Source organism: Uloborus diversus, chromosome 6 (assembly GCF_026930045.1).
Source record: "Uloborus diversus isolate 005 chromosome 6, Udiv.v.3.1, whole genome shotgun sequence".
NCBI lineage: Eukaryota > Metazoa > Arthropoda > Arachnida > Araneae > Uloboridae > Uloborus > Uloborus diversus.
Window position 1 is genome coordinate 3,151,377 of NC_072736.1, and position 14,871 is coordinate 3,166,247.

At 33.0% G+C, this 14,871-nt stretch overlaps 1 protein-coding gene across 1 annotated transcript in view; it reads left to right on the forward strand.

Annotated features, from left to right (window-relative positions):
* The window catches only part of LOC129223821 (eukaryotic translation initiation factor 2 subunit 2-like), a 40,864-nt gene extending 26,628 nt beyond the window's left edge, over positions 1 to 14,236 (forward strand). The window contains exons 7-9 of the mRNA XM_054858180.1: positions 7,012 to 7,068; positions 10,971 to 11,056; positions 14,006 to 14,236. Coding sequence (XP_054714155.1) covers positions 7,012 to 7,068; positions 10,971 to 11,056; positions 14,006 to 14,181 — 319 coding nt within the window. The 3' untranslated portion in view covers positions 14,182 to 14,236. The remainder of the gene's footprint in view (positions 1 to 7,011; positions 7,069 to 10,970; positions 11,057 to 14,005) is intronic.
* The last annotated feature ends 635 nt before the right edge of the window (positions 14,237 to 14,871 follow it).

Consider the following 14,871-nt stretch of genomic DNA (forward strand, 5'->3'; position numbering starts at 1 on the left):
GCGAAAAATATATTTATTTTGCACTAGCTGCGTTGCCCGGCTTTGCCCGGTCTATTTCGAAAACAAAAATTGCGTCAAGTGACGTATATTCAACAATCAAGCATAAATAAAAGAAAAAAAATCATCATGCAAAATTTCCCCTCCAAGCAATAATGACAGATATTAAAATATTATTAAGAATTAAAATAAAATGAGAAAGATGGATTTAAAAAGCGTAACCATGGAAACACAAAATAAAAAAAGTTTAAGAATTGAAAATGAGAAAGATGGAAATAATGGATTCAAAAAGCGTTATCGTGGAAACGCAAAATAAAATGGTTGAAAACTTGAATAGAGAACAGATTTTTGAATTTCATTTGATTCACTTGTAACTTTTTTTCTAATGGAGATAGAGGGTTAAACTTCCGACCATAGGTCGAGTTAGATCTGGAGTAAAAAAAATAGCTCTTTTCAATGGTGTCAAAAAGAAAACTGTAGGACAATTCCTTCACTTTTTATTGATGAATTTAATGAAGAAAGTAGTGCCTAAATTTCAGCTAAGCCTAAACAAAGTCGAGCTAAAAAGGTAAATAACTCCCGCTGCAATTAAGTTAGAGCGTTGGAACAGGTTGCGTAGAACGTGGAAAATTCTTCCCTTTCCAACGATGTATAATATTACTAATTGCGAGCAATTTTTCACCCCCATATTCGGGAATTTATGTGAAAATTGGGCCTAAATTGGAATAAAAAACGAACTATTCATCGAATTGTTTTCGAACTGGTCTGCAAACCTTCTCAGGACTTAAAGGAACAAACTGTGAAAATTTCATCAAAATCGGCCGGGTAGTTCTCTAGTTTTGCGAGTTCAAACAAACAGACCCTTTTTGGAGACTTCATTTTATACTATATAGTGATTCGTAAAAAAAGAGTAGAGAAATGTCTATTTGCAAGGAGTTGACTACGAATGAAGTCCCTCTTCAAGGTGGGGTTCATTAAATTGTAACCGTTCGTGACAAGGGGAAGGAAATAAATGTCAAGACGGATATACAATGGGGAGAATGGGACATCAATCTTTTTTTTGATAAGAACGTTTAATGAAAAACAGTGTGATATGTGGCAAAGGGAAGAGGGGTTATGGTGAAGTGTGAAATTTTGTGACAAAGGAGAGAGGCATCAAAAATTTTGAAAAGTGCATTTGTCAGTTATCCCCTAAACCGTAAAAAAATCACAAATACGATTATTTTAAATAAAATTGCACTATTATTGCAATGTCCAGTGTTTTTGAATGGACAATTTTTAATGTAGCAAGTAGGATTCGTTCACTTTACTCTTTGAAATTTTTTATTTCTAATGGCAGAGGTCAACGTAACAATAATATTAAACTTTTTAAAAGAAATATTGTTCATCCAGAAGTTTTACGTATGATTTACGTTGATGTACTTTGCAGCATCATTTCATTCGGGAAGATTTCGATAATTGGGAAATTGGCGCTCTTCATCTATTGGCATAAAATGTTTGGCACCAATTGCAGCGCGAGAAATGTTTTTTCTTTGCATACGTAAACAAAGAGTAGGGAAATTATTTGCTTACGGTAACCAAAAAACAGGCAGTCCGCGAATGAAGTTCCGCTTTAAGGTGGGGTTCACGAAATAGTAATAGTTTGTTACAAGGGAGAGGAAAGAAATGACAAGGGGGACATACAATGTGGAGAATTTGACAACAAACCTTTTTTTAATAGGAACGTTATGAAAAACAGTGTGACATGTGGCAAAGGGAAGATGGGGTATGGTGAAGTGTGAAACTTTGACAAATGGGAGAGAGGTTCGAAAATATTGGATAGTGTGACATCAGTTTTGTACCGTCCTTATCCATAAGCAAATCTAAAGGCAACTTTTTTTTTAAATGTACTATTATTACGACATCCAGTGTTTTCGAATAGACAGTTATATGTTGCCAGAAGTATGTAGAGTTTGTTCATTTGTTACTTGAAAATTTATATTTTTAATGACGAAGAAGCAACTTACTCAATAATAGTAGATGTTTTATAACTAATATTGTTCACACAGAAGTTTTACGTATAAACTGAGTTTTGACATCATACGGGAAGATTTCGAAAATTGGATAATTGGTGTATTTTATCCATTGGCGTCAATTTTTTTGTTTCCAATGCCAGCGCAAAAAATTTTTTTCCTTTGCATACGTAAACAAAGCGTACTGAAATATTTATTTGCCTAGGGTTAGCACAGAGCAACATGATATCCAAAATAAAATTATTCAAGCGAAGAATTTGAGGACCACACTAATTTTTCAATGGGGGTTGTTTCCTTCAGTCAAAAGTACTACTTTTAGTCCCTGAAATTGTTGGCCTTCAGGCAGCCCAACGGATGTGGAATGGTAAGTTCGGGATAAACAATCAAACATTTATAAAAAGCACATCCTCTATTGACAATTCAAATATAATAATACCCCCCCCCCCCCCCGACAAACAAATATCACAGAGAAATATCACAAGATTCAGTTACTTAAAAAAAAACATCATCAGTTCTAAAACGTTCCTAATATTTTTTTAAAATTTACCCTACTCAATGCCGCTACGATGGTAGCTGTGCAGAAAAATATTTAAAAAGTTCGTACCACCGGAAGTCCATACTTTAAACTTGGCACACATAACAATGAAGGCAACATCCATCTGTCGGATGTCCAGACGAGTTGAAAACGTCCACTCGTGGACGGCAGACCAAAATCCATGGTCAATCAATCCCAGGCACACCCATGCCACAGAAGAGGCAGCACAGGAAATTATTTGCCCAGCTTCAAGCAAAACAGGAACCTTCCACTAGCAGAGGTTGCCTCACCATATAGTGGATTCAATCCAGTTCGACCGGCTCCGTAATCGGGCATATGCCAGACGAACCTTCCGGCCCTGTTAAGCCTAATACTTAAAAGAAAACATCAACTCTTCAAATTTATATTCTTTTAAAAAACTTCTTCGTTACTTGTAGGGCGCTGTTTTAGAACATCCTGCACTTTTAGCAGGCTATCGAATCTTGTTACTACATATCTCAAAACCTCCACGTCCTCTGCGTGGATAAATCAATCTATTGACTGAGCACACATGCTCAAATCAAAACACACCGTCTGCAGAACGGAACCAAATCATAAGAGGACGATTGATTGATTTACATTCTATTTAAACCATCTCAGTTACCCCCTAGCAATGACATGACGTCGTCAAAATTTACATCTGTTGCATCTGAAAGCAACTCACAGTTAATCCTTTTAACTGTTGCTATTTCTTAAATTTACTTTCTTGACTGCTACCAGCAGACAGATCCTCAACTTTTGAGGCCTGACGTCACGTCCGCCGATGGGCGAAATACGTGATTGACTTGTTGGGTGTTTAGTCACTTGGGGATTTCTATACGCTCGGGGTTTACGCACGCCGGGTATTTAAACCTTTTAAAACCAGGAATCTATTTTTCTTGGATAGGTTTGAATTTACAGGTAAGTTTTAAACAATTTAAAATACATTCAAGCTCTTTACGAATCTCTCCAAGAACCAAAAAAAATGGCTTTGCCAACAAAAATTGATAGAATAAGTAAAATATAATAATAATAATAATAACTTGGAGCCAGAAAAGCTTTTATTTTCCCAACAGTTATTTTTTATTTATTTTTTCAAATGTCCGATTTTGAAAATAAGGCATGGTCTTCATGATGTTACAAGTGATGCACTTTGGCTACTCCATTGCTGCACAAAATGTTTACGCTTTGCTGTCAATCGCGTTTCCAGGTTATGATAATTTGTGATGTGCACTAATCAGGGTTCGCCGATATATATCCGATATTTATTTTGAAAATATCATGATATTTTCATATTTATTATTTCAACTACTGTATTTTCAATATACAAATCATATTAATTATAGCAATATTGTTCATTTATTATTAAAATAATCAAAAAATTCTGTACTATATTGGTTTGATGTATTAATACATAATATTGATGTATTAATATAACAGAATAATATAATTTTCCTTTTTTATTTTATACTAGTGATACCCGCACGGCTTTGCCCGTAATAGAAAAATCAAAAGGTCTTTTGGTTCGCCTGTATATTTACAAATAATGTATGGTGAATTTTCTCGCCAGTTGGCTTGTACCCGTCTTACGGTTCCACGTTATGATAATTTCGTATCTCGCCAATTGACTTGTGCCCATGTTACGATTCCACGTTATGATAATTTCGTAATTTAATCGTCCATTTTATGATATTTTTTTTTTCTTAAAATTGGAATAGAAAAAGAACCACATCGAATTTTTGAAAAATCGCTTTGAGGTGCACCCCCCCATGCAACATACTAACTTTGTGCCAAATTTCATGAAAATCGGCCGAACGGCCTAGGCGCTATGCGCGTCACAGACATCCAGACATCCTCCGGACAGAGAGACTTTCAGCTTTATTATTAGTCAAGATTCAGTAAATTATTAGTAATGTAACAATTTTAATGCATACTAAAAGTGCCTAATTAAATATTAAATGCTGGTCTGAAAAACAAAAATGTTTTTTGAATGTGCGCTGAGTAATCCATATTCTTTATTTCTGAATCATATAACTGTGTAAAAGTAGCTAACAGAAGAAGAGTGAATAAAACAGCTAATGCTTAATTAACTCCATTAAAATTTATAAAAATGTTAAATGAAATATTAGATATAAGTAATGAAAGAAACCTTGATTTTAAGTCTACATATTGTAATAAGAACATATGGAAATAAAGAGTGATTTGAGAATGCATTTACTATTTTGAGGACTTCAGTTTGTGCTAAATGAAAATATTGGATATATATCAAAATATCCGATCCATGTCAGGGTTAGAAAATATCATATTTTCTAACCCTGGCACTAATGGCATCAGTGAATGGTATTTCATTGCTTTTGATGTCATGTTCAGAAGCATAAAAAATGAAATTTAATCTGTGCACCAATTAAAATGATTGTTAAAAAAAATTTCTTTTCAAATAATTTTAAAAATTGTTAAAACCCATGTTTTTAAACATGCTCTTTCAGAAAAAAAGATTCTTTTAAAATTTCGGAATAATGGTGAAACGACCCCATTATCGAAATATAACCTTTCATCCATTTATTTTGAGATTAACAGACAAAAAACAAAATTGGGATACATTGTTACTGTTTAGTATTGCATGTACATATAAAAATTGTATATTATCAGATATGCAGTAAACATGGGTAAGTGTAGAAATAAAAATGTTGGAAATAGTTAAATTCAAGCACGTTTTCTCAAATATTCATTTATGAATATGGTCGATTTTCGACCACTGGGTGAACACTAGTAGTGAATTAGTAAGCTTAGGAGGAAAAAATGTCTTCTTTTTGACCTATTAATTGAAGAACTTGTACTAGAGTTGACTTGAATTTGACCCAAGAAAATCTTCAAAGTTATTTCTTAGCTTTTACTATTAAAGAAAAACTAATGATTAATTTTATTAAGGAAGCTACTTTTAAAGAAAAATTGCATTCTGTGTTGGCAAAAGGATTGACAAAAAAGGTGCTTTTCCAAATGCATGGTTTTTTGGAAATAAATAATTTAGCATATATAAATATTCTCTATTAGCTTATCTACTTTACTCCACCCCATATTGTCAATTTCAAGAGTTTTAAGGAGAAAATTTATTTTGAGAAAACAATTGCATGTGAAGAATTTCATATAAATACTAGCATTCCCGTTCCCGGCATTGCTCGGGTAATGCAATTAGCAGGGGTTAACAGTGCTTGGTACACCTAGTTTCGAATAATTACTTATTACCTATACTTTTTTTCTAATTTTGGGAGGATCCAGGGGCCCCTGGACTCCTTATATATATATATATATATGCCCTTGTCCTTAACCGATCTTTAACTGTTATTAATGATCCTTTTAAAGTATTGATTACCTTTGGCCATCCACATTACACAGGCATTAACACTATTGGGTTACACAGGCCATCCACATTTTATTGTTATACCTATATTTAAGCAAAAACGTCTTTGTATACAACATTTTTAGTTTTTTTTTTTTTTTTTTTCTGGTGCTAAAATTATTAAGCTGCTTGATGAACTAACTGACTTTGGAGCAAGCTACATAAAATTGACCGTGTTGAAAAAAAGTCTTTTCTTAAATTGATCCCTGCTACTTTTAATGTCTGTCCTTGTGACTTATTAACGGTTATTGCAAAGCAAACTTTTATAGGAAACCGCACTCTTCTAAATTCAAAAGCTTAAAAACTTCGTTTCCAGTTTTTAAAAAATGAAAGCAAAAGACAGGAACATTATTATTTGATTTGAGAAAAGCTTCGAAGAATCACGTGAGAAACAAAACATTATCAAATTTAAAATTTGCTATCGACCAAAAGTTGAGATGAAGTACTGAATAATGATTTGAATGGAGGAAAGCCTCCGAAAATAAGGGATTTAAATTTCAATGACAGGTTTTAATTTCACAGAAATTAAGAGGTTTTAATTAATTTCTCCCGAACTAATTTATATTTCTAAAAATCCTTTCTTAGTGGATACTTTCGTAATCATGTGGACATGCCTGCCAAATTTCAAGTCTGAGGTTTCAGCGGCTTTTATTGGCTGTGCGTTGATATATATATATATATATATATATATATATATATATATATATATATATATATATATATATATATATATGTGTGTTATTTCAGGACATTGATTTTTATATATTAAGATGTACCAATTGTCAAATTTAATAGCATAACTAGTCATGTTGTTAGCTGTTGTCATTATGTAATAGCTACTTTATATCAGTGGGATTTCTTTTTAGCATTGTGACAGTGAATGTAATATTGTATTCTATAATCTACTATTTCACAGTTACTTGTTAAATTGTTGGCACATGCAAACATACATTCTCTTAACAAGTCTCAAGTGCTTAATGATATTTTTGGTTTGATTCTACAATTTACTTTTTTCATTTGTTATTAATACTTTTCTTTATATTAACTGATAGGGTCCATAGGCAGCCTAGGCATTTACAAGCTTTTCTTTTAGCTGAATTAGGAACAAGGTGAGTACAGTTTTGCATAGTTTAGCAAGTAATATTTTTTGTGTACGAGGGCTGTTTTTTTATCAACTTCCGAAGTGGTATAAAAATAAAACTAGTGAGAGTAATTAAATAAATTTATTATCAAAAGTTAGGTACATTATTAGTTACTTTTCAACATAATCGCCATTTAAATTGAGGCATTTTTCATACCCGGGTAAAAGCTTCTTAATACCATCTTCATAGAAGTTGCCGCCAGTGATTTGAGATGGGTTTTCACGGCTTTTTTGTAGCCTAACTTGCCAGATACGATAGTGTATAGGGCTGACCTTGAAATCTCAAGAAACTGATCGGATAGGTCCGTATTCGTAAACCTCCGATTGCTTCTTACAGTTTGGTCAACTCGATCAACGAAGTCTTCGTTTGCGACCGACTTTCGTCCTTGGCCCCCTTCATCATGAATGTTGCCTCGTCCATCTTTAAATTTTCTACACCAATCACGCACTGCACTGTCACTCATAAAGCTTTCATCGTATACTCGTTTCATTCTGCGGTGAATTTCTACTGCGGATAACCCTTCAGCTTGCAAGAAGTGACTTGGCGGGAGATTCCATCATGTTAGCCATGTTTAAGTGTCGCTAGATAAACTGGTAATGGCGTCGGACGCCTGAAAACGAGTGAGGTTTTAGTGGGAGAGGTGAGCAGTCAACTGCCGCGCATTGCTGGCCGATGCCGCTCGCCCTGCTGTCTAGCGGCACGATCGGAAGTTGAAAAAAAATAACCCTCGTACTTTCTTGAGCAAATGTTCCAATTTGTAGCATTTCAAATTTGAATTCATGTGAAGCAGATATTCAGTGAGTAGAATGTTGTAATGTTAACTGAATAAAAAATATTCCCATTGACTTTAACTCGTTGATGATTTTGAAGGTCTTATCATGCCTCAGTGAGCATGTTTCAAAAGCATTTTACACTAGTTTTTCCAATGCTAAATCTTCGTAGTCAAGCTGTCTGAGATGCAGGGCGGTAGCTAGGCATTGATAGAAGGGCACTTGATTTAAATGGCAAGTTACTGTTAAAAAAAATTTTCATGGGAAAGAATTTCACACATTGTACTCATGATCCAGGACCATCAGAGGGTTAAACTTCAAAGGGAAAATGTTTAATTATTCCTTTTTTGTTACAATATATATTTTTCTCAAGTTTCAACTGCAATTTTAAGGTTTTTTTTTTTTAAAACATTTTTCATTTTTCTACTACTATTCAATAACTATATTAATAAATAAATATCACTACTATGAGATAATGTATTTGGAGAGATGTATTGATTTTTTTTAATTATAAAAATATTAATTACATGAGGGTTCTCTGTCTTCACTTTTTACAAAAGAAGTCAAATTTATTCTTAAAATAAACAAGACTTGTGAGAAGTCTTAAATTTAAAATTTTAATTTTGTAAGTCTTTTTAAATTGTCTCATTGCATGTGAAGAATAAAAGCGTCAATCAAACTTGAAAAATAGAAGTTCGAAGAAAAATCTAAAGTGTTATAAATGCAAAATATAAAAATTAATTATTTTATTTTACAAATCTAAATATATAGTTCAATCCCAGGAAGGTAAGAACTGCAGGGTTTGTCTAGGTCTTTAAAATCCTGGAAAGTCATGGGGGAAAAATAAACAAATTTTTCAGACCTGGAAAAGTGATGAAAATTAACATTTTCATCAAAAGTCATGGAAATTTATTTAAAGTCATGAAAAAATGACTTGGTCAGTAAGAAAGTAACATTGGCTGCTAGAGCATTAAAAATTCCTGCATGTAAAAGCTATTAATTGTCAAAAATTGAATGATCCCAAAATCAAATCTGAGTTTTGGATCCTATTGCATCCACTTCTGTAACAGCTGTCCTCCTTTTTTTGTAATTTGATTTTACTGCTAGGACATCGCTAATTTTTAATTCACCAATATTTCCAGCTCTTTCATATTTTATATTCTATAGCAGTAGATTTGCGTGTTCTTGATTTTACCAAGCTCACTCAAAATGTGTAATTTAATTGCCTCCGAGATTGTTCAACCACTCCTTAACAATATTAAATTCATCAGAGTTTATCTTTATCTCTGAAGGCTTTAGAAAATAAAGAATTCTAACAGTCTAAAACAGTGCCAAACATACAGCTTGCAAAACTGGTCCATGTGGCCTGCTAAAATATCTGGTTTAGACTGATCTAGAATGTACTGAAAAACAATGCCTTTACTTTAATGAACGAAAGTACTGTCAAATTACATGGATGATTAGATGCACTGTTGACAGCAAAAAATAATTTTTTATGGAATAAATTTACTATCAGAAACTTAGTCATTACTTATTCAACCTTTCTCCCATTTATTACTTTTCTGCTCTATTTATTAAATAGTTATTAGACATTTAAAAATCGTTATATTGCATGCCCTCTATTTTTACTTTAGTACAATTTATATGACTAGGGGGCTCTGCTCTCTGCTGCTCACCTACTCCTGAAGATTGCTTCGCAATCTTATTTGATTCGCAAAAATTTAAATCATCAGTTATAAAGAAACAGATTGAAAATGCATTATGAGCTCCCTTTGTAACAAAGAACACCCCTTCCCTGGTTTTCAAAATAACTTGTACCAACTTGCAGAGCCATTAAGGCTAAGGGGCTCCTGAGCATTGGAAAACTGCAGTTTTGTGCGTTTGAAAAGTCACTTTCATATTCGTGGTCTCTAGTAATATATTTTGCTCTTCAGCTCGGGGCTTGAATTGAGTTGAGCCTAAGAATTTCCGTTAAAATCGAAACCCTTAAAGTTTATGAATAAGAAAGAAAAAAGCGAATTGAAAAGACGTAAGTATGGCAATGCCAAATAAAACATCAATAATTTTAATGGAGATGAGATTATTAGAAAATGATATTTAGCGGCTTGTAACTTGTTTTCCTTTCGAGATAGAAGCTTATTTTTCGACCATAGGTCAAGTTAAATCTAGAGTAAAAAAAGCCGTTCTTTCTATTGGTGTCTAAAAGAAAACTGTGGGACAATTCCTTCTCTTTTTACTGATACATTTAAGGAAGAAAGTAGTGCCTAAATTTTAGCTAAGCCTAAAAAAAGTTTGAGCTGAAAGCGCAAAACACTCCCGCCATATTTAAATTAGAGCTTTGAAACAAATTGTGTAGAACACGGAAAATTCTACCCTTTCCATCGATATATAATATTAATATGTGCAAGTAATTTTTCACCCCTTTAATGGGCAATAGTAGGCAATTTACGAGAAATATGGGGTCTCCTGAACGCAGGTCCGCCACAGACTTTCTTCCAGAATTCCTTTGAAACTTTACTTTTATTTACTATAAAGAGATTAAGGTTAAATAAGAATAGTTTATACGTTTTTGCAGTGTTCATGGGTATTTTTTCAGTCGCAAGTAAGTGTTTCGATGAGGTAGGGGCATTAGCGTAAAAGTTTTGCTACTGTCCATTTCCAAAAATGGGCAAGTTTGACATTAAACAGTACTATTCTCTTTGTATAACAAGGTCATGAAAGTTTTTATGAAGTCATAGAATTTGTTTTTTTATCCAAATTGAGTATGAACCCTGGAACTATCAATGAGAATTTTACTTAGTATGAAAAGTTGGATATTTGCCTTTCAAAATTTCTTTTTGTTTTAAGTAATGATAAGATGAAAAAATTATATATTTCTTTAGTAGCTGAAGATGTAGAAATAGTGTCTTAGAAACAAAGCCTTTCATGAAATTTTACTGTTTTGAGATATACTATAAATTACTTGAAAATGTAATGTATTTTACTCGTTTCAACATTAGTTAATAATCACAAATACATTAGATAAAAAAAACTGAAAGAACATTATTCATGTGTTTGTTCTTATAATATGTTGTGAATAACTTTTTTTAAATATTTTAGTGGCTCCGTAGATGCAAATAATCAGTTAATCATTAAAGGTAGATTTCAACAGAAACAAATAGAAAATGTCCTTAGGAGATATATTAGTAAGTTATTCTTGATTCAATCTTTGGAATTAAATGACTACAATTATTTTAAATATGCTTTCTTTTGTTATTCAAAAATGTAAGAAATCTCTTAGGTTTGGGAAGGACAAAAAGTAAAACCTCATTTCTCTAGACTGACTGAAGTACAAGGCAATCCGGATAATCCGAGTAATATGGGCTGTGAGAAAACTCATTCGTAAATACGCAAAATCTTTTATAACAGCAAAAAATGATGCTTTGTAACAAAATTACAAAGGATTGTCACTTGCAAATCCTTTAACATTTTTAGTAGAGTTGCATTTAGGACTGACATTCCAGAGATACCTTGTTGTTTGTTAGATTACTACAATTTATTGTGCGACGCATGCAGAAGTTATACATATATTCAAAGTAAAGAGTGAATATTTGGCGCATTTATAATTCTGTTATTGTTTTCATAATAACTCTATAAATTTGATCCGGATAAATGAGGTTCTACTGTACCTAAACCTAACTTCCACCATTATCTATTTCCTCCTCTTGATTTGGTTTTGACTGATCCGTCCCTATCTTTACTTCAAATTTGAACTAGAGAGGGGAATGGTTTAAAAAAGTCCCTCGTTTTTTTCCTTTTTTTTCAAATGGGTTAACTCAAAAATAATTTCTAGCATGTAATGGTTTATTGAAAAATTCTGGAAATTTTGAGGGCTCGGTTTTCTTGCTGTAAAAGATGAAAAAAGTAGACTTTTGATAGCTATATTTTTTCAGAAAGTATAAAATATCAACTTCTTAAAAATGTGTGCAATCCACCTTTTAAATTTATTTTCTACTTAACTTTTGCATTCAACAATTGCTCTTAAGGAAAGAAAATTGTCTTTCTACTTCATAACTGCTATAGTTTCCTCATTCAAAGTACCCAAAATGAACCAAATTAGTCAAATCATCATTCAACCATTAATTTGAGATTTAGGATGTGATTTTTATAGCATAACTGTTGAATTCATTTTTGTAACAGTAATTTGCATTTTTTAAAACTAAATAGTGAAATTTTGTAATACTTTTTTTCCCTAGTTTGTTACATGCATTGATACCAAATGTACACACTTCAAATGCATAATATAAAATTTAGTAATCATTCCACTAATTGATATAATTGATACAATTCTGTCCTGTATATAAATTTAGTTTTTGTGCGAAAAGTAGTAGAGAATACTTGATGTACAGACAGGGGTGCCCATCCCCCCCCACAAATTCATGGGCGCAAATCCCCCCCCCCCCCCAAAAAAAAAATCTCAACCCTCTTTCCCTTTTAAACACACTTTTATTAGCTTCACCTGTATGTATGTATGTATCTTGTAACGGAATCTTGCAGCTCAAATTTCGCCGTTCCTGCGATCCGATTCTTTTGAAATTTGGCATGCGACCACAGACCCGATGACAATGCAATATTCTATAATCAAATTAAGTAATTAACTCTTTTAATTGTTAGTTTCCTCCAATTTTAATCAATATTTTGGCATAAATCCAACAATGTAAAAAAGGAAACAAATTTAAAAATACATTAAAAAATGCTCGTAAAAATTATTTAAAAATATCTACAAAAACCTTTAATTTTTCTGCATCAGACAAAATTTGTTCCAAGGTAATTAGAACATGAAATATAACTGTTTTTAACTAATTTCATGCCAAAATTTAGGTGAGCCTTCAATTGGAAATTCATTGCTGATCAGACACTAAAAATACACGCGTTCGTAGCAAAAGGAACTAAAAAGTGAAAAATAATCTTTGGATGATAGTAGTTGACCAATCACTTAATTTTAATGTAATATAAAAAAGCGTGGAGGGCTTCTCATCAGTTGTCTTGAATTTCTTCCATTTGTTGTCCAAGCAAAAATGTAAATAGACAGCACCCCACGCTTTTTTGTATTACATTAAAATTAAGTGATTAGTCAACTGCTATCATCCAAAGATTATTTTTCACTTTTTAGTTCATTTTGCTACGAAAGCGTGTATTTTTAGTTTTTTAAACTATTATTTTTTTATTTTATTTACTTATTTTTTTATTTTTAAGTATCATTATTTTATTAGAAAATTCTGAGCTACGCCAATGACACACACACACAAACTAAATAAATAAATGAAATAAAATATAAACAGAATAAGATAAAATAAAATAAAACAAATAATTTAAATAAAAAATAAATCAATAAATAACTTTTAATAAATAAATAAAAAAAATGAGAAATCCCCCCAAAATTTTAAATGGCGCAACTTGCGCCATAATCCCTCCCTGTGGGCACCCCTGTGTACAGAGGCATCAAAATTTTAGCTTTCTGTAGTGTTTTCATGTGGGATGCTAAACATCAGAGAAACATTTAAAGGGGAAAGAATTAAAATGCAAATATTACTAATTTAAGTACAATATCTTCCGCCCATCAATAGTTGAGATATTTGTTATGTACAGAATATCAAACGCCATTAGCAAAGATATCTGACATATTCTAATACTGTCTAACACTAAGCAGAGTGAATATTACACATTACAAGGAAGGATACTTCTGCTTTAAAAAGCTTTTATTTAAAAGTCTAAAATAGTTGGTAAGTTAAAAAAATTACAATATACGTTGCAAAACAGGATGGATGAACATTTAACTTCATACCTGTAAGGTGAATATTCTAAATAACACACACTATTCGGACATGAGGGAAAAGGGCACCATGCTAAAAGACAGCCACACACCAAATACCACACAAACCCTCTGTGATCTTACTTCTTATATCCCACAGAAAAACAGAGTTGATGCCCACTCATGGCGCCATCTACCGGACAGTAAGACAAACAATGAGAAAATTGATACGTATATATTTATGATGACAAGAGAGGGTTGTTTAAATGGCAAGACCAATTATGTCTGAATATATTATACAACAATATTTATTATCCTAACTAATGTTTTTCCCCACTTGCAGAAGAGTACGTGACGTGTCACACGTGTCGCTCCCCAGACACCATCCTGCAGAAAGACACCCGCCTCTTCTTCCTGCAGTGCGAGACCTGCGGGTCCAGGTGTTCCGTGGCCAGCATCAAATCCGGCTTCCAGGCAGTCACCGGAAAGAGGGCGGCCATTCGAGCCAAGACCGCCTAGTGATTTTGATAAGCTTTGTACATTTATTTTGGAAAATAAATTGTGCAATAACAAACACACGCCACTCATTGAGTCAGACTGCATCACCAAAATTCAGGGTTTTTTAAGCAATCACGATTGCTTATTGCTTTCATTTGACTGTTTTTGGCGTCCTATCATTTTATTTTCCCCCCGCCACCCTTATCACCATCGACCGGCTCCTCACGATGCTGCTCCTCTAGCGAAAACAGTCTCCAGGTTGCATCCATGTCCTGCACACACACAAACGCATACACACAACTACCCACACATTCATGCCTGCACACAGACACAAACACATATGCCTACATACACATACCACCACACACACATTCATACACACAACTACCTACACACTTATGACAGCACACAGACACAAACACATACCGCCTACACACAAACCCCCCCCCCCACACACATGCCTACATACACATACTCATGATTGCAAAAAACATAATTTGAATTCAAGATGTCAAAATTCAAATTATTATTTTTTTTTGAAAGAGCCCGGCCCACCGGGGTTTTGGATCAAATGCTCATGTTTCACTCTATTGTACAAAACTTCTTCGCCATTTTGACTTTTCATAGAGCTACATAAAATTTTACTTTATGCTTCTATTCTTACTGGAATATACTGTAAATAACGTATGTTCTTAAATGGTAATTCCATCA